This window comes from Ptychodera flava, chromosome 4 (genome assembly GCF_041260155.1).
Source record: "Ptychodera flava strain L36383 chromosome 4, AS_Pfla_20210202, whole genome shotgun sequence".
In the NCBI taxonomy this organism is placed as follows: Eukaryota; Metazoa; Hemichordata; class Enteropneusta; family Ptychoderidae; genus Ptychodera; species Ptychodera flava.
This window is the reverse complement of record NC_091931.1, coordinates 44,238,648-44,259,818: the sequence shown is the minus strand read 5'-3', so window position 1 is coordinate 44,259,818 and position 21,171 is coordinate 44,238,648. Positions and strand designations below refer to the sequence as shown.

Below are 21,171 nucleotides of genomic sequence, written 5' to 3'. Positions count from 1 at the left end.
TATTCTGGATACGAAGTGGTATCCGATTAAATTTTAAATTGAAGACAAAGAGACCTCTGAATAGCAAAATCATAACGGTAAACTTGACAGACAATGAGAGAGCTGGCAGGAATGTTTGCCTGTCACCTTATGATGGCCGGAATGTTAATGTATTATCGTTTTGTCTTCTTTCTGGTTTACATAGAAATTTAGGCTGTTGTATCATGGAAGCAGAACAAATAGACTGACATAGAAATAAAATAAGTTGTGGTTGCGACTTTGTGTTTTCGTTTGCGATTAAAAATACCACAAGTTTGATATTCGGTCGAATTGGAGACGTGCGGCTTTTAATCTAAAATACGTCGTGTATTTTCCACAAAAGACGTTACGTTCTGTACTTTGAAGGGTATATGTGCAATGGGATACCACATCTTCGCCTGGCAGAACAGACTAGGGTAAGATGACAGGAGTCATTTTGTACTACGAAAGATCCGAGGAACGGTTATTGTGTGCCAATGTCATCTTACAATCGAACAGGCAGCCATGCACGGAGTGCCAACCGCGCCACACTAGCCCTGCATTGACACCTCTATATCGAAATTACTCCCAAAGCCCGTGCAACATCCATTGCTACATTTACGGTCATACTTTGAGCATTTGGTCGATAGTGGACGTCGGCTGCATTAACTTGTGAAAATATGAATGAGAATAATCGTAGTGGAAACGCGGCTACACGTTAATCAAAGAGGTTATAGCGACAGTCCGGTTAGTCCATAATTTGACTAATTCATTGCTGTGTGGTCCCAGCCAAGATGTCGGCCCTTACACGTCTAAAAATTGAACACCGAGTTGCCTCTTGGAAGTTGTAGGCTGGGAACGCGGATAATTCAAGGAACGGATTCTGAACGGGCATCCTTGGTTTGTCAATCAGAGGACCCAGGAATTCAGTAGGAAAGAATAAAGTCACTTTACAATAACGTAAAAAATCGAAAGTCAAACTTGCATTTTCGCACACACTCAAAAACTACTCCCAACAAACATGTCCGTTGCGTCTCCGTGAAAATTTAATATCGGACTTGAAAAATTAAATGTCGGCGTTGCAAAATTGCCAGTATATAAAATACCCATAAGATGTACATTTATATATAATATGTATATACAAACTTGAATAAAAATACGATAATAGAGATTAAAATATGAACAAAGCACACATCATGGTTTTTCAGGTAAACGAATAAATTGAAAATATACATGCCAAAAATGTTTACAGCACAAATATCATACAATGAAATACCAAATTGTTAAATCTTCTTATTACTTAAAATAATACAAATAAATGCTGGATTTTAGCACGTTATTTTCACGAAGAAAAGAAGAAACACCAAGCTGTGTTCAACGAAACGAGGTAAATATACGTGTTTGAAGTGAAATAGTGAAAGTGACAATTGAACGACTGATGCATGGTGAAAACAAGGGGAGTATTTCACCCTATCCGAAATCCAGTAAGTTCCACGACAAAATGAACAATATAGGGAATTTTTAGAGTGTTCAATTTCAGCGCGAAAGTTCAGACAGCGCATTCATCAGGTTGGAGGTTGTGTTGAAAACATGCCATGTTTTGCAGGCTATATTTCTATCACTCATGCTATACAGTACACAGTTTGCATTGACAAGATGGGCGTAAACACTGAAATCCTTAGAGCACCTTTTTTCACAGCGGGAGGTGGCGGTGACATCATCAAAACCACTTGCCTATTATGTTTTTTTTGGAATTGCAGAGACGTAAACCATAAATGCAACAGCCACTTCGATGAAAATTTCACTTGTCAGATCAATTTCACACTGTCTGGATGACTTTTTTCTCTCTTGTCAAATTTCACAACCACCGTGTGTTGTAATAATGATTGTGATAGAAAATGAAATCAACATGGTTTTCCGGCAACATTTGGTGAATAGGGAGAGTCCGTCCATCAGCTGGGACCGCCGACAAAAAATCCCAGCAAGTGCTGTCTTTAATGGCAATTGTATGCAGGCACATGAAACCTGCATTTAATGAATTACCCACACCCGCAAATAATCTAAGAACGAGTTTTAAAAACAGAGGGGCAGGGCGTTTTAGAGCCTTTTCTATGCGATGTGTAACTGCTATGAGAAGAGATGGGGACCTCTCGCCACCTTGGCAACATATTGTGCGGCAGTCATTGGCTGCATTGTGCGGTATATTGTATCTGATATTTGGACGTGAAGTGTCCACTCTTAAAGGTGGTTATAACTCCATACAGCAGCTGCCATCATTGATCACTATTAAACATCCATTACACTGCAACTAGCAAATCTGAATTTCCTTTTAGCAGTGCCTGCCTCAATCACTCTCCATTGTTAAACTTTGAGTGAGTCACCAATGGAAAGTAAAATACCTCTTGCCCGTGCCTAGCACCAACTCAGATGTCGCTGGCTTTCCAATCTCTCCCCTCAACTCCTCGACTCTCTACTTAATTGAGAACACTTTGGCTGGTTAGGAGATTACAAACATAGGTGACTGAGTGGCTAATAAATCTTACTCCGCAAGAAACTCACATGAGGACATGTCCAAACCAGCTGGGAAATGTAATATGGAGCTCGTATTCCGCTCAAGGCAGGTGTTACAGGGTAAACTATACATAAGGAAAATTAGGTGGTAATTAGAGGTTTAAAAATATTAAAATTCTGAAAACAACAAAAAACATGACATACAAAAATAATGCAGACAAAATTTGTTCCTTAGAATACGATAGAATATATTAAATTAGGATAAATATGGTTAAAAATAATATCGTTCATATTGTGTTGGGCGTACTATTGTGTCCAGTGGATAGAGAGACTACGGACACAGCTATTTCACTGACACTGATAATTAGCATTAAGTTTATTTGTAGGCAGGATAATGCTCCTCACCTTCTCTGAAAACTGTTTATCTTTTGAGCATGTCATGTCATGGTGTGTGTATGGGGGGGGGGGAAAGAGCAAGGAGGTGATCAAGGGAAAGTCTAGTGTGTGTTAGTGTTGGCTATGTATCTAATGGCCATGTTATGGTTAATATGAAATAATACTGTCACAGAACTGTTCTTTTGTTGGACAAGGTTTGCTTGAATCAATTCCTGCAAGGTCCTGTGGGTTGTGTTTAAACAAATTTCTCTCTTTCTCTCTTTCCATTTTTTGGACTTTGTAAAGCCAAGAAGGATTTTTTATCTTACAAATTGATATGCCATTTGTGTATCAAAATCTCATTGTGACAAATGAAAAAACATAGGGCCAAAGTCCCTGAAGCTACTATAGACATGGATACAAAATTAAGTATTTCCTGACTGTATGAAATTATCTCACTAAGGTCATCCTATGGACAAGTAAACTAAATATTAAAGCTGTCTGACCAGCGGTTTTGAAAGAACAAGCAACTCAACAGTTGACAGAGCTCTGTTGAGTTATGTAGAGAATAACCTTTTGTGACACATGTATTGATGAAGAAGGTGGATATCTTTGATTAACATCGTGAGTTCTGTTTAATAAGTTGAGACTGTACATACTCAGAGAAAGGACACTGAAGAGACAAAGGTTTGAAACTTAAGAAGTTCAAGGTCATCAAAAGCATTATAAGGAATCATGTTACACTTTCATTGCACTGTTTACACAGATTGCATAATGCTATAAATAGCACGAGGAATCTTTACAGCCCAGCTTTACCATAAAAACCTATCACTTTGACCACTCTTTAATTGACCACTCTATTTTTTTCCTCAAAAAGTAATTTTATTTTATCCTTACCAAGTCAACCATAAATGGAAATTAGAACTTTCTCTATCTCTATCTCTATCTCTATTGACTATTTTGAGCAATTTCTTTTAGATAACATACAGGGCACAATAAATGACGGTTCAGAATATGTCAAAGTTGGGATTCAGGAAAGTTGCCTTTCTATGTTTTAATCCTCCAAGATGGTAAGCATTTCACTATGAACTGTCAAAAAAAGTTGAACTTTCTGATAATTCTACACTAAAATTATTTTGGCTTTGATGATTTCCTAATTAATTCAATTATTTAAAATCATATTAATTATTTTTTTCTGGGTGAATTGATAGGGTTTATACAGTACAAGAATTACATACAATGTAAGTCAAATTTTGACCAAAAATGACAAAAAATTCCTTAAAAATACAGATTTGCATATTTCATCACAATTTGAACAAGTCTAAGTTGGGTTACCCCTAGGGACCTGTATACCAAATAACAAAGCTGTCTGACCAGCGGTTATGAAGAAGAAGATTTTTTACCAAAAACAACTTTTTTGGCATTAATTTGCCTATTTTCAACAATATCAAAAAATTAAAAAAAATAGTTTCTCAAAATCGTATTTTTCATCTACACAACAAATATCAAATCAGTAAGTACTGCGGTTCTCAAGATATTTGAGTGGACGGACGCCTCACAAACGGACATACATACATACATACATACATACATACATACATACATACAGACTGACGACGGACGCCGGACGGATACCCATCCCAATAGCTTCTATAGACTATAGTCTATAGTAGCTAAAAATGCACCATCAAAAATAAAATTAATGTATAAGAAATTGGTTTGAACTTTTCAACAAATCAAGGTGAGATATTGAGTTTGCTACACACAATACTGAAATCCTGTTAACAAATAGATATTCCATAATATATACACAGATATTCCATCTTGCTTTAGCTATACTAATGCTTTACCAAAACCTGTGAAAGTATTGTGGTTAGATTTTACACTAATTATTTCATGGTAAGTTCACTGTTAATGCTGTGTAACAAGCATGGACCATTTTGTCAAATTCCTAGAAAATTGAAAACCAAGGCAGATTCCAATGTAAACACAATAAATATTGTACAGTATGAGGCGCTATTGGCAAAATAGCATGATAGATTCATGTGATAAAAGTTTGTAATTTTTTCAAGATTCTTGAAAGGCATATTCTGTCCAGCAGAGGCAAGGTGAAGTGTTTTATCATCAACTTGATCAGTGTCTTCAATGCTGTCACCCCTATATCCTTATACTTGGGTCCAGCCACATCCCATTACAGACACTGGGGCTCCATGAAATCTTGGTGGCAATGGGGGTCAGCCTTTGGTAATTTTCAACCATTTTAAACAGACATTCATAGAGACTGCATAGGTGAGTACAACATACGACATAATGCAAATTATATCAGATGGTCGGCCAATCAAAAAGTTGATATGTAAATAGAATGTTGAAAAAGGTAAATATACTCTGATTGGTCAACACAAGTGTATCAAGATAAGGCAACCTTTGTTTCAAAGGATGATGGCTACCTATTTTGCAACATTCTCAATGTTCTCATCATGGCTGACAATATGGCCGCCATGTTCTGTGCTTCTTTCAGTAGTAACTTCATAGCCGGGTCACTCAAACTTTTCCCGCAGGCCTCTTCCGCCGCTTTCAGAGTTTCACCAAAATTATTGGCGACATCTTTGACCTGAAACAGAAGATACGGGATATGATTAAGAAAAAATGGCTTAGTTGAAACATTAAACACAGACCTCATCCAACGTTTCATTTTTCAAAAAACTGTGTGACATTTGACAGATTTTTTCCAAATTTGAAAGAAATGAAAATGTAAAAATAAATCAGCATTTTGTCTAAGTACATATCAAAGAATACTTTGTTTGATACTTTCAGGAATTTACAACAATACCTGTATAACAAGCAAGAGTAAGTCTAACCCTAATTGATACAATGTATTCCCTGGGGGGTATAGTAATATATTATATTACCCTCTACCGTTGAAACATGTATCTCTATGATGAGAGAAGGAGTCCATTTTGCTTGGTTTAGTTTCTGCTTGAACACACCGGGACAGTTGGCCAGCCAGGAGTCATACTGTAAATTTTCCCCGCCAAGACAATGGGCAGGCCTTAAATTGTGACATCATTGCAGCAGGGGGGCTGACACCAAGCACAAAGGTGGTACAGTTAATTTAGGTTTTAATTTACGCCCCTGACTGGCAAATGGGCCGTGTCCTAATCTTGCCACTTCTACTGTAATGTACTCAATGCAACCCGCCTGTTTTTTTTCTCTTGCCAGGTGGATTGTGGGAAGGCTGTCACAATATCTGTCATGGTCATTCTGTGTTTACTGTTCTCCATCTCTCTTTCAATCACAGGGTGATTTGAAATTTCCTCTGTCAGGCAGACTGCGCCTGATTGATTGAATTCCGTCGTCTGTGTCTATGAATTTCATCCGGGAATATCCACAGGAAAAGATGACACCGATTGCGGCATCACCCAGCAACGCGGTGATGGAAGAGGTATTCCGCTGAGTTATTTAATAAAAGGGGATCATTGTTGCTTACAGCTTGCTTAACTACAAAATAATAGCTATTTTTTGACCCGGGGACACAAGGCACTCTATAGAACCCAAACTGATAAAGGTGTCCTTGCAAAGCTTTTTTCTGAATGAAATATAAAAGGAGAGACAAGATAGAGCATGACAAGGGAAATGGTCAATGACACCTCCACGTCTTCAAGGTCGGAATGATCGACATTGTTGGAAAGAATTCAATGTTCACCATCATTGTCAAGTGGGGTAACTTTGAGATCCAATAAAGAATCGGTGATAAATTGATGGGAGGGATGGAATGGAAAGGGGCATGTCGGGAGGGGGGGGGGGCTGGTGATCAAATAGATAGACCTGGCTGGTTGGCTTGGTTTGTCAGACACTATAAGCAGTGAGTGAGGTGCTGAAAAAAAATTGTCCAACCATGGTGAGGAGCACTGAATATCCGGTAGATAATGTGTTTTTTCACTATTGCTCTAACCCTTTCACTTCTTTACATTAGTTTATCCCTGAACTTTTAAATGGAAAGATTGGACTTCCACATTGCAAAGTGGGGGTGGAAGGGTTAAAGAGACTCCAGACAGCTGACATGCAGCAACACACATCGGCATGGAAAGATTTGTACCTGAGCAAATGTGATTTGACTTCTTCCTAGACATTTTGAAATGAGTTCACTAATGTTGAGAGAATAAAGTCTGCCTTTTATGTCTACGTTTGCCAACAATATCTCAGATTTGAAAATTAACTTTCAACAGGCAGCCTTGAAATGTTTCAGTGAGAAATATTTATTTAAGAAACAGGCTTTCACTAGTTTGCTTTGTTGCTTGACCAATAGAATCATACATGAGTGCAACAGACTGGAATTTACACTCAAAGAAGTTGAACATGTGTGAGACAAAATGATGTCACTGTCATGGCTATTTTAGTTTCAGACACTGAATTTTGCTGACCTTTGTCTTTAGAAAAAGATACTTTTACCAAAGCAAACATATTTACCTGCAATACTTTAATCAGAAGTGATAATATTGAATCATGAGGTAGCAACCTTCTCTTGTTTAACTTTCTCATGCCAAGGTACACAACAATGGAATCCCTCCTCCCATTGTGCAATCAAAATATTTTCCAGAGCTTAAGGAAAGTTACATAAAAAGAAAGAAAGAGAGAACAAAAAAGAGATACAAGTTGTTGAGCAAACTGAAACGGCAAATATCAGTGCTCACTTCTCTGGGATTACGCTTTCTTTTGGTCATACTCACAAATGCCACAAAAGGCACAGCTTAGTGGATGGAATGTCAGTGCATTGTGATGGGTCGGGGTCACTAGGGTCGTTGCCCCTAGGGATCATTTTCACATAAGGCGGGTGTACATGTGTTAATTTAAGATAGACACTGATTCATATCAATATCTGTATTGTGACTGGTCAGTCACTACAACATGTTTAATTTCAATCACATGAAGCTGTAAAGTTTCATTAATTCAATCTCATCGGTTTTTTTCTCCGTCTTTTACAATTTATGTTTCAGTTTTTTTCTGTCACTTCCCAACATGATTATCACAGGCAGAATGAGATCAAGTAGAAAAATGTCCACACTGCAATTGCTGCATGCTAGTCAATGGTAGATCCCTACCTCCCGTACAACCCATGCAAAAAATAAAGAACATTGATTAGACAACTTGCTGAAAGTTTATCAATATGTGAAATAAAAGTGAATGGCTTTTTTCTGATATCTGTTCAGAGGGAAAACACAGATATGTTCATTAACAAGGAGAAAGAAACAAGGCCTAATATCATATTTGTTTTCAATAATCTATTACAAGCCGTAATAGCTAAAATTCTAATTCTTTTTTGAATTTTCATTTCCATTTGACCACCACCTAAACGTCTCACTGCCTCAGTGTTCTAAACCCATTTCTCTATTTGGAGCTTTAAACTTAGACAGCGTAGCTTCTGCTCTCATTGGTGTAACTTTGCTTTTAATGCGATAGAACTGGACCAAACCATTGTGGTGAAAGGATTATTAAAACTAAAACTGCTTGCTATGTTATGTTTCATAGATGTAGCAGTTGATAGTATATTATGGGTTGGCAGTGGCTATGTTGACATATTAAGGTTAGTTCAATGTGTAAATTGAACACAATTGGAACTAATTTGGAAGAATAGTATATAGTAGTAATGTTGAATTAATCAGCAAATTTAAACTCATCTAGTTTTCTTTCTTTGCAATTCACTTGTTCTTGTGATATTCCAACTTTCAGCTATAGGGCATCTAACACTTTTGATAAATTTGAACAAAATATCCTTTTCTCCCAAATTAGTTTCAATCGTGATATCGCTTCATTTTCTTATTTTTATGGCTGTAAGATAAGAGATTTGACACAGAGCAGCACAATAGGTTTTCCACCAACACATTCTAGTCCCTGAACTTTACACTTCATACACACAACAAACTGCTCAGCTGGTTTCTTGCCTATTTGCTAACTGATAGATGTTTGGGCTGTGACTCACTTCACCATAATCCTAGGTGTACCCTGCAAAAAGACTGTTATGCCTCCATATATAACTACCAATGCATGACGTGACACAACACCATTCTGCAGCACAGTATCACATGCACTGTACCAGACTGACATTGTTGATTGTACAGTACTGTTCAATATAAGTGTTGAGTATTTGTCGTTATATGCTGTAATGCAGCACCACTGAGCTTGCTCATCTCATATTCTACTGTAGTGTACTGTAGTGTGTGTCAGTCCCTTTCTCTATGTTACTTTAGATTATTGTACAAAGCATGCTGTCAAGTGTCATATTTGTGTGTGTATGTATGTATGTGTGTGTGTGTGTATGTATGTATGTATGTATGTATGTATGTATGTATGTATATTATATATATAATATATATATATATATATATATATATATATATATATATATATATATATATATATATAATATAATTGTATGTGTTCATGTATGAATATATAATTGTATATGTGCCTGATGTGTATACACAATTATACACACTTCCACCACACGCATATATACGTTTAGATATGTAGATAGATAGACAGATAGATATGAAAGATGCAGGGCTGTAATGCTTGAGAGTTCATGTTGTACAATAGCCAGCTAAGAGGCACCAGAGCACTGCATGAGTCCTAGGCTTCCTTACATTACACAGTACCATACTTTTATACTGGACATAATTGCCAAACTATAGTAAGTGGCTGCGGTTTTATCAAGCTGAGAGTATTATTAGCCTAGAAGTGGCTGCTCCTTTCTATAGAGAGATGTTTTGAAAAACCCACCCACTGAGATTGCTGCACAAAGATATCTTCAAAAGTGGAATCATCAAAAACTCGTTAGACTCCCCCGGACAAATTGAGGTGACTCTCATCTGAGCACGATGGACAAAACCTGCCTGGGTCCTTGTCGTGGCAAACATGTTTGGACCCTTGTCACGGCAAAACACGTTTGGCTTGAGACAAGTTGGGCGTTATTGTCACTTTGAAAGGGTCTTTCTGGACGTGGGGTCATGTGAGAGCACATAGAAACACTCTGAGGTGTAGACAGAGTGTCTCGAGATGCTGAGATCAACTTTGGGTTTTTCACAAAAGTTGCATAACTCCGTTCAAAATATGCTGTTGTCAACAGATCTATACCGGGGACAGCACAGAAGCTTTTCACAAAACATGTACACCATCCATCTTGGATATCGGCACGCATATACTTCGGGGATTATAGCAATATTTGATTTCAAAAATGTCCATGCACAACGTGCTCGCTAAATGGCAACCTTCGGGTTATCAACTTTTCTAGTGTTTGCCTTTGTCAAACTTGTTACTGGCCACTTAACATAGTATTTTGACAGCGTTGCTTTTCTGCTTGTTTGTTCGCAAACACAGACCAACCAAGGAACACCTTGCAAATTTCAACAAAGCAATGAAATTTAGACATTTTACTGGTCATTCCGGATAAATCATGAAAAAGTCCATGCACTGAAATTCTGTTTTGCCTTCTTTGACAAGATACAGGGGAAGAACTTGGCAAAATGGTGCGGAATGTTTTTCAAAGTATAATGCAGATTAATTTGAGTGTTGTATACACACACTGGCATTGTTGGCACATCAATGTGGGTTTACTGTACTTCTTTGGATGACGTCTTTCGGTCAGTACAGACTCATACCCACGGTCCACCACGATGAAACATGCCATGGAATCTATTGCAACTTGTAGGGGTGTATTGAAGAGCAATCACAGTGTTTGCTGACAATGTTTAGCTGTGTGTTTTGGATTCTCCTGTATTTCAAAACACAGTCCTTTACAGGCGGAAATCTGACAAGTCAAGGAGATAAAAACCCTGGTTTGCACACATCCCACAGCTGTCAAACAAAATATGCCCGTGTTCTGTCTTTTCATACGGCAATGAATGAAACTGACAGATTCAAACTGCACTGCATGTCTGCAACTAAAAAAACACCGTACAAACTGCTCCAAATACGCGTCCCTTTTCATGAAAGTCACTTGCGACACTTGGCATTCGTTTGCTTTGAACTCTAAAGAGCTGAAGTAGGGCACGTTTTAATCTGACAATCAATTTGTACGCTGCATCCGCCTTTCATCACATCTGTGAATTGAAAAATTTAGCAAGCCAGGATAATTTGCCAAATGCCCTCCCCCTTTTACACAAATGAACAAAAACTGCTGAAAGAATTTATCACACAAAGAAGTTGACATGAATTCTTTCAGTCCAAAAATTCAATCTGCTTTGCTAGTCTGGTTCATTCTTAATGAATAGGCTGTGGAACAGTAATCGAATGTTGAACCAGTAGAAAAAAAATGGTGATTTTTTTCTCCCATTCAATTCATTCGCTGGCCTATTCATCAACAATGCCACTGTAATTTCAAATACAAGAAAGCAAGTCCTTTGTTCTTGTGGCTTTTTTACATTTTTTCACATGTAAGTTTTCTTTTGACGATAAGACACATAAAGAATCTTGTTTCATAGACTTTCTTCTTTGTGGTTACACACTTGGTCTGAAGAGATACTAAAGACACCAGTGTTACACTTGAGCATTCCGACTGCAGTAGAATTGCATTCACTAATTGGCTTTTTTCCCTTTTATTTCGAGAGAACACTCTCAATAGCCAAGGAATGAAAAGTCTGTGACAAACATTCCGAAACCCTAACACTTTCTCTTTTGCTACACTTCATGAGTTGTAACCAGTCCTTGCCCTTTCATATTCATCATTGAAAAATGTGCCACCTAAAATCCAACAAAAGTTCAGAATAGTTGAAAAATTTGCCAAAATGGAATTTGATGACTAACAAAGACCTGTAAAAAGTATAAAGTGTTTGTATACAGAAAATGTTCTATACACGTATAAAATTTCTCTGTTTCTCAAAAAAAAAATGCAGAAAAAAATCAACACAAATATGAGACAGCCATATGACCTACGATGAAGATTTGTTCAAAAATGACAAATTGTCCCTGAATTGCAAATATGCATTCCCCCATCCTCACCCCCAAAATCACACTTTACATTGACTGGTATCATCCCTGGGATTATGTTCAAACCTAGTTTGAAAGCTGTCGGACAATTTGTATCATAGAAGATGACTTGAACTGAGAAATAAGAAATGATGACAGATGATGATGGACAGCCACCTGGCAATGAAATATCATGGTAATGTTTACTGATAATACCATTAGAATTATGTTGAGATGATTGCATGCGATGGAAAGTCTGTCTTTTTTTAGAGTGTTTAAACTACTTAGACATGAATAGAGTTATATATTTACATTTAATTATAATTTTCTTCCAGTCCTAAGAGATCTGATATGATGAAACATAACATTCATCCTTCATTGCCATGCAATTGTCACAAAAACATTCTACATTTGATTGCAGTAGACGTAATCTGATACTGAAATGTTTGCAAGTGAGTGTAGAAATAATATTATCAATATAGATTTGGAAAACTCAGCCTTTATTGTCCATGGTTGGTTGAACTTGACAGAAATAACTTAACTGGATAGAAGTGAGGAAAATACAGGATAATACTGGAAGATTATGCCAGAATTATCTTGATTTGGGTGTGGTATGGCCTGAATTGACAGTCACCGATCACAAAGCAAAATAGATTGTACATGTGTATTGATGGCATTAATGTCGGCTTTGATTTCTTGTTGCCTGGGAGAACTCTCAAAAATCCAAAACAGAACGACAAGCATGGCAACCTGGCAAGAATTCTTGTACTTTGTTGACCAAACACTGGGTCACAAGTAACTCCTCTTTACTTGTGACTGAGAAATGTAATTGCTTTTACATCAAATACCAACAATCCCTCCTTTTATATACGCTTGGTAAACCGCTTGTGTGTTTGTGTGCATATCGCGTTTCCAGTTGTTCCACAGGCTCCATGCCCAATTTTTTTTCAGTCACGGCAGCTTAGATAAACTTATTTTCCTTTGTTTGGGTGCACTGAAAGGGGGAAGGTAAACTTGTCCACTTGTTCTGTGGCTTTAGGTTTCGTTGGGTGCCACCCTCAAGAAGCCATTCACCATTTTCAGTGTGTGTGGGACTGCACTCTGAGTGGAGACATGGGACTGATATTGACACAAAGTTGTAGGGTCTGGTTGAATGATAACTGACCCTGAAACAGAGGTGACCATTGAACAAACTCCGTATTCCAAAGAGTGACTCAACAATAATGCAAGGTTGGCTGCAAACATGTTTTCTGATTCTCGTCAACTACCAGCAGTTTCACAGTATGCCACTGCTTTATGTTGAAAGTCCAAACTTGAGCGTATCACTTAAAAAGAACTTTAAATCTTAAAATGAAAATATCAAAAGTTCTCTCAACAAAAACAGTGTACACGCAATGTTTCAAATAATTTTTATAGAAACCCAAGCAACACACAGGTAGCTTTACAATGGCAATTTAGTGAGGCAACACTGCTGAAATGCGACTTGTACCTTATCTCTGCATACAGAATGTGTGCATTGAGAACAATACAGTTTCTCCATTATGATAGGGATGGAGAGTTTTAACATAATGTGTTCTGTCAGATCATAGACAGTAGAGAAACATTACTTTACTGTCTATGGTCAGATCTGCGAATCAGAGACAAAGCATTATCTTTCCAAAATTTTGTTTCTAGTTTTCTGTTTTCTCTCTTCCGACACCGTTCTTCATTTAATATCTGTGGTAGATATTTACATACACACTTAAGTACTGGAACAGAATTGAAATCTTAAGTTTCAGAATATTGTTTATCAGTCAGTGGAAAAGTGAAAGTGACAAATTATTTATTCTTTTGTAAATCTTTCTTCTTTCCACTATACACTTTATTAATTTCTATTTACATGTATGTGCCTCTTAACTTCAACATCAAGTCAAAACTTCCTGTAATCTGCACTTTTGTGATAATTTCTATCAAAAACTTATAAAATTTTGAAAGAAAGTAAAAGAAGGCAACAGTTTGCATGACATAATCTTTGAATTCACTTATCCACTTGTTAATTTTGACCTAGAGAAAAGTATCACTGACACAAAAAGCCAGACAAATGGTACCTTTTCTGGACAGAATGACATTTGTCTTTTAAGATTTCTAAAAATACAGACTCCTGGTTCTGAAGACTTTAAGAAGACGTTGACTCCCGGAGTTTGGAGACAGGAATTCACTTTGTACAGAAGTCGATGAAGGCACTCCATTCACTGCAAAGTCTGTCTATAGTGTACTGTCAGTTTATGAGACATTCATTGCAACTCTCCAGAGACACCTGCATGCCTGTACGCAACACAATTCTCACAGAGAACACTAAGGACTCAGCCATGACATTTTTGTGAAAGAAAATAAACAAGCAAGACCTACACACCTACTAAGTGATTTTCCTGACAATGCAAAGACTGTGTACTGAGTTGTCTAAATAGAATTACACGAACCAAAAACAACTCTGAAAATTTCTAAAGGGCTTGACAGTTACCGCTGACCAGGGACTTGTGTCACCTGTAACCAGCAGTTTAATTTCTACTATAAATGTCTTGACACTCAAGTTTCACGGAGGCATAAAAGAGCACTGTTTTTACATTTATTTTACTGTGCCCATAAACTTTTTTCAAACTTATGATGAAATTGCAAAAAATTATTATGTTGTGCACACAGTTTAAATTTACTCAAAACGAGCAGTGTCAAAATCTAAAGACACTGAGAAAAATTTATCCTCGTCATCTGCAACTTTAATAAATGAAAAATGTTTACATTGAATGATTTGACACAAGTGCAAAATTATTGGCGCTCAATGTCAAAAACAAAATTTTCTATTGTTTTTAGCTGGAACTGCAAGATAGTTCAAAGGTTAAAGTTCAACAAGTTTGGGGACATATAGGACTTGCTGACCTTAATGCAAGTTCATTCACTGGCCAGAATGTTCAATTTAATGTCCAATGCAGTCATTGTTACTCTTCTGTTTGTGTTTTGCACAATGAATTCACGATTGTCACCATGTTGTTTTTTTAAGAGTTCGATGTGCTCTTTGTGTTGCACAAGAAGAAAAGTTTAAACTTTTGAACTCAAAAAACAAACCAGCAGAATGTACTATGGATATGGACTTCCAAAACAACAAAAGTTTTTCTTTTAGAAAATCTGAGGGCGAGAAAGATCGAGAAAAGAGACTTGAGAAATACTGGCAGATTAGAACTTGACAGGCTGTTTTCTTTGAGAAAATTGAATTTTTCTCCCACTTATCTTTACAGAAATCTGTGACTGGTATTTACAGCATCACCGTTGGCACACCCAGCCCTTGGGAAATGGATTGACATGCCTTGACTGTAGGATTAGCTTTGTTGATTTCCTACGATGGTCATGTTAACACTGCTTCATTACTCCACAACAAATAACGGATGAAGACTGACACTGAGCCAATCAAATTCTGTGACTGTACGTCAGAGTTTTGAAGACCTGCTTCAGTCTAGCAAATCTTGAATAAATTCTTAATCTCCCTACGGGAAAACTGTAATTTATTCTGGTACACATATGCACACACTAGGTTAGTCAGACTTTTAGACACAGCTGATCAAACTGAGTCTTAATTACAGCATGTTGCAGAGTACATGTCTGCTACAGGGTCCTCAACATTTATTAGTTTGGAAAAAGGAACTCTTTTTTTTCAGAACAAACCGCTTCCCAAACAATAACCGAGAAAATAGCCGATTAAATGTGGACAGGTAGTCCAAAATTTAATAATATAATGAGAAAGTTTTGATAGAACGTGAAAGTGGTTAAAGGCCGTGTAAGGCGTCAAGGATTGTCTTGCCAGGAAATTTACTTAGATTACAATGTCAATGGAAAACAAACGGCTATGACACCTCCATAATCCTCTTACAGACTGGAACAAACTCGATCCCTAGGATTTCGTCCCCTACCTTTACCCAAGGACAGGTGGACCACTCAATAAATACAATGCTAATGGCCCTCGGAGGGCTGGCAGTCTAATGGGTCTGGTGGTGCAGGTGAAAGGTGAAGTCAACAGACTGGCAATTCTATGACAACAGAGGGAAATATCTGTCCCATCCTGTCAGCTCTTACGCTTTTCTGTCTTTATCATGGCTAAACGACAGCCTCAAGATCAGATTTGGTCAATTTACAGAAGGAAATCTAATGACTTTCACAAATATGTGTATGAGTCATGAATATATGTACACATATGGTGAAGGTCCATCAGAGATGGGATGTACACATCCAACTATGGTGTAAAACCCTGCAACACTGTCTCTTAAAGTTCTGTTTTCAAAATATTTTCTAAGTATGGGTATTATTGATAGAATACTCAGCTACCAAAAAAAAAGGATCCATTTCTGGTCCTTGACATTTTGGCAACAGTGATGCAGTGATGCAAATTTCTGTTTTTTTTAACCACTGTGGTATGAGATGAATGATTTCTGTTCCTTTCTTAGCATTTGATGTGTGTGAAGGAACGGCAGTTCACAACACAGTCTACCAATTTGATGATATGATCTTGTGAATTATTTACCTTGTATGTCAGACTTTTGTATGGCAACACTATAATTGTCAGGATTTTGTAAAATATCACCAATGAAGAAAAAAAAAACCAAGACATGATGCACAAGTCTTGAAAGGATATGGGTGATGACAAGAAACACAATCTAATTTGTTAAACTTACTGATATTTTTTCTACAATACGGGTGCTCAATTAAGATAGGAAACAATTTCTCATTTACCCACTTGGTGGAAATCTAATGTCAAGGGTGATAGCAGAAGTGTATGGCAAGGGGCCAGGGTATATGCACAGTGTACGTACGGAAGTGTAGATATATATGTCCTTCGTGTAGGAAAATATTTCCAGTAGAGGTGGCAAATTGTGATTGTTAGATGCCAAACAACAGGAAGAAAATCACTGATGGTGTATTCTGCTTTCATGGATTAGAAATTCTTGATGAGAAAATAGCGAGACAAAATATGTGAATAGCCTGTCAATTTGTTTAGTGTCAAGCTGAAAATGAACACACTGTGTGCGTGCCTGTCTCAGCACGGCTTGGAAAGAATGCTTTCAACGTTGCTTGCTTCCCTTACTTTGTGGACTGTGATTGTTAAGCCTTGCCATGTTCACTATCAAACTGGCATGGAATTTCCATGTGAATACCAGAGTTAAGTCGGTGAATGTTGTACATCAGCCATGGAAGTTGTTGGTCTCTGACGTCTAAACAATACAAGACTTAGTGTACTTACCTTGGACGCCAGATGATTTGCTTGACCGTGAGAGCTCATGATGGCCATGGTGTTGTGGCATTCCACAAACAGTCTGGCCAGAGTGTGCATACTCTTGTTGACAGCGTGAATGAGTTTCTCCTTGGAGTGGGCCGCGCTGCTCACAAGCATCTTGGCATTGGAGGCAAATTCCTTGGCTTGGTCCATTAGCAACTGTTTGTGTTCATTGAAAGATTCCGTGTCCGGTTCCTCTCGATCTGATTCCACATCCGTTGTGATGACGGCATCCAACATCATATCAAGGTCAGAGATCAGCACAGCCATATCTTGCTGGGCCCTCTCAACTGCATCCTCACTGGTGTACTCCCGGTTTTCAATCTCCTCAGCTGTGCTCTTTGGGGATTTTCCTTCAATTTGCGACTCACTTGCTAGGATGTATGAGCTGTTGTCCAGAGGCAGGCTATCTGAGTCTGAGTCAAGCGGAAGAAGGATGTCACCAGCGGAGTGTTTTGGGGAGTGAGGAGGGGAGCTATCAGGTAGAGGAGGAGGTGTACCTGGAGGTGAGATGTCTTTCTGTGGTGATGGGGGAGGTGAATCTCTCCGTTGTGGGGGAGTAGTTGGTGGTGGGGGAGGAGGAAATTTTGGTTTCATTGGCGCAATCCGTGGAAATATTACTGGTTTGGGAGGAGGTGGGGGTTTGTCGAATGAACGTCTCCGAGGCGGTGGTGGTGGTGGTTTGTCTTTTGGCCGTGTAGGTGATGATGGCGCCTTTTTCTCAGAAGTAGAAGTTGACGACACAAAGACAGGGTTGCTTATTGAGCGACGCAATGGCGGGTGGATAGGAGGAGGTTCCTGTTTAAGTTGTGGTTTTGGTGATGACTTCCCAGTGCTGCTATCTACAGATGCACTTCTCTCCACCTTCTCATACCTGTCATCAGAGTCCTGACCCACGTTTGCGCTGGTACATAGCTTGAATGCTTTCAGTGGGCCTGGTTTCTTCTCACTGCTAACACTTCCAGGCATAGTTCCACTTCCTTGCTGCTGTCCGCTCACTGGTCTAAGTGCACTCCTGGTGAATGGGAGGGTGGTCCGAACTGATGGAGATCCTTTGTTCGTTGGTTTTGCAGGTATTGGTGGTTTGATGGGTGAGGATGAAGAATTCTGTGAATCATCCTTCAATGACTTGGTTGGGGTTGTTGGTGCACTGGCAGGTGTATTATCAGGACTGACTTTTGAAGTCCCTGTGATCCCTGAAAACATGCTGCCAAATGTGCTACTCCTTAGCATGGGTCTTGGCGGCTTGTCACTGTTCAAACTGCTCTTGTCCTTTTCTTTGCCTTCGTTATCTGACTTCACCGTCGGGTTGTAAAACAGGGATGAGCTCCCGAACAGAGGATTACGATTCCCACTCCTCCGTGATGAATCGAAACTCCATCGTAGTGATGATGCTCTCCTGACAGGAAACAGATCATCTTCACCATCCTTGGCTTGTTTCTTATCACTTCTATCCAGTGTCTCTGAACTTCCATAACTGCGTTTGGATTTGATGAGCAGAGGTGGCGATGCTGGAACCTTAATACTGTCATCTGTTTTTGACTTTCTGCCGATATTATCGTCTGTTTTTGACTGTTTGCCCATGTTATCGTCTACTTTTGGCTGTCGGCTGAAATCAAAGGAGAAACTCTTCCTAGTGAAAGACGGTGATACATAGCCACGTTTCTTGGGTTTGGTTTCAGGCACAACTTGTCCTTTAGCTTTCAGTGTCTCACTGGATTCAGATTCTTGAGGTTTTGCAGTGTCTTTTTCTGAGCTAGTAACAAGTCCAGGTAGCACAACTTGAGTCTCTTCCTCACTTTTCAAAATAACATCTGCAGAATCATCGGCAACATTTGGTATGTTGACTGATTTCTCTGAGCTTTCAGCAACATGTGCGGAAGCATCTAATTTCATGTCATTTCCCATTTTGTCATCACTGACTGTTTCAGTGACTTCATGGTCAAGAGCATCGACCTCAGTTTCTTGGTCATGTGGGCTATCCAGAGAACTCTCGAACATAGGTGGTGGTGGAATGAATTCCCTGGATGCAGTGCATTCGTTAAAGTCAAACTCCATTGGAGGAGGTAGGACAACGCTGTCACTGATGTAATTGTCATTGTCTCGTGGTGAGAGGGGAGGTGGTAACTCCACTGAACTGAAGGCTGCATCATCGCTAGGCAACAATGGTGGTGGGATTACGATGCTGAGGAGTTCCTCATCAACAAACTCAGATTCCGGAGGAGGAGGGAGAACAATTGCTAATAAATCACTGTCCACTGTTCCTTCAGAATCCGGATGGGAGAGGTCTGGATCTGGCAGAACGGAATGCTCAGATGAAGAAATGGATATGCCATCTTTCCTTTCAAGCAGTTTAATAAAGTCAGAAGGGGAGTGACTTTGTTCAACTTGTTCATTGCTGTTGTTGATTTCAATAGTTTCTGAAGAGACAGTCTCATTCCCTGAGTCAGATTCCACATCATCATTGCTGTCTTTGCTATTAGCTTTTTCCAAAGCATCAATTGCAGCCAGCTGTGCACCGTGTTCCTCGTCCTGTTGCACTGCCGGAACATCCCCAGGCGGGGGTAAAATCAAATGCTGGATTTCAGAGTCAATCTGATTTTCTTCATCCAGCATTGGAGACGGCAAGTCAATGACAGACACTGGAATATCACTGGGATTGTCTTTGAAATCCACAGGTGGCGGGGACATTTCTGTGGTTTCTACAACACCTGCATTGTCTGGGAAAGGTGACGGGGATACTGTCAAATCAATAATGTCTGTATCAGTGCTTGTACTTTGGATACTCTCCTCAACGTCAAAGTTGTCAGTTTCACCCTCCTTCAAAGCGCTGAAATTCAGATTTATTTTTGGTCGAGGGAGAAGAAGCGAATCTCTGGTAAATAGAGCTGTCCTTCTGGGGCTGGAATGAGAATCTTCCCAGGAACTATCACTGTCTTCACTATCAGTCTCATCATCATTTTCATCATCATCATCATCATCATCATCATCATCATCATCATCATCATCACCATCCTCATTTCCTTTCACTTCCTTGTCCTCCTCATCATCATCGTCTGTGGTTTTCTCCCAGCCGCCAAATTCATCACTTGTATACTTGTAGCTAAGCAACTCAATCCCTTCCTTTGGAAGAACATTCTGCATCGTCTCCGTGGCAACGGAATCAGTGACGTCGTAATTCCTACCAAAGTCAAACTTGAAAATGTCGTCCCGGGATAGTCTATTTCTGGCAATGGAGACGTGAAGGTTGATTTTGTAGTTGTTTCTGTTCCATTTGAGTTGTCTGTGATATCATTGATAGAAGTGATAGGTATCTCTTCCACATGGGAGTCAGTAGTAGAAGCACCATCTCCAGCCTCTTTACCGGACAAGCTCATTTGCATACAACTGCAAAAAAAACATGGAAAATCATGAAGTGTTACAGACATGACATACATAAATCTCTCAAAGAATTGTGTAATAGTTGCCTTTCCTAAGCAATTCTCAACTTTGATACACCATTGAAACAAGGCAAAACTCTTTAAACAAGGCAAAACTCCCTTTTTCCTCTGTTTCACTCGACTAGTGCAAAAAATAAGTGGTTATAACAGAAGTTGAACCAGGGTCTACAAGATGTGTAGGTCTAAATGTGTTGTACATTCTGTAACCAAGTAAAGCCAAAAGTTGATAATAATTTTATTTTCAATCAAGTCTGTAATATGGAAACACAATTTAAATCCTGGGCTTCAGGTGTCTATTGGTCCAGCACATAGAGATATGTTTTGTATCATTTAATTGGCAATTCAAAGATTAGAGTACGAATAAAGTGAAACTTTATTTCATGAACTTTTTTACTTTAATTTTCACATTATGCAAAATCAGTCCAAAGCATGTTCAAAATACCTAGATATTAACATGGTTTGTGTTGACTAGTGATTTCAGAAAAAAATCTTCAAACTGGCCATTGTCCATGAAAGGAGAAACAAGAATATTTTTTTAAAAATACACAATGAAAAAGCTTTCTGTACATGCAGTAAAATTATCATTTCTTA

At 38.6% G+C, this 21,171-nt stretch overlaps 1 protein-coding gene across 3 annotated transcripts in view; it reads right to left on the bottom strand.

The window, feature by feature from the left end:
* Positions 1 to 1,021: 1,021 nt before the first annotated feature.
* The window catches only part of LOC139131901 (FERM and PDZ domain-containing protein 4-like), an 88,947-nt gene continuing 68,797 nt past the window's right edge, over positions 1,022 to 21,171 (bottom strand). For 2 of the 3 annotated variants that reach the window (XM_070698211.1, XM_070698212.1), the window contains exons 16-18: positions 17,108 to 20,527; positions 4,569 to 5,494; positions 1,022 to 3,279 (exon numbers count right to left, since the gene is read on the bottom strand). In XM_070698211.1, coding sequence (XP_070554312.1) covers positions 5,327 to 5,494; positions 17,108 to 20,284 — 3,345 coding nt within the window. In that variant the 5' untranslated portion in view covers positions 20,285 to 20,527 and the 3' untranslated portion in view covers positions 1,022 to 3,279; positions 4,569 to 5,326. Of the gene's footprint in view, positions 3,280 to 4,568; positions 5,495 to 17,107; positions 20,528 to 21,171 lie in introns of those variants that run through there. The other variant, XM_070698213.1, reaches the window with a different exon arrangement.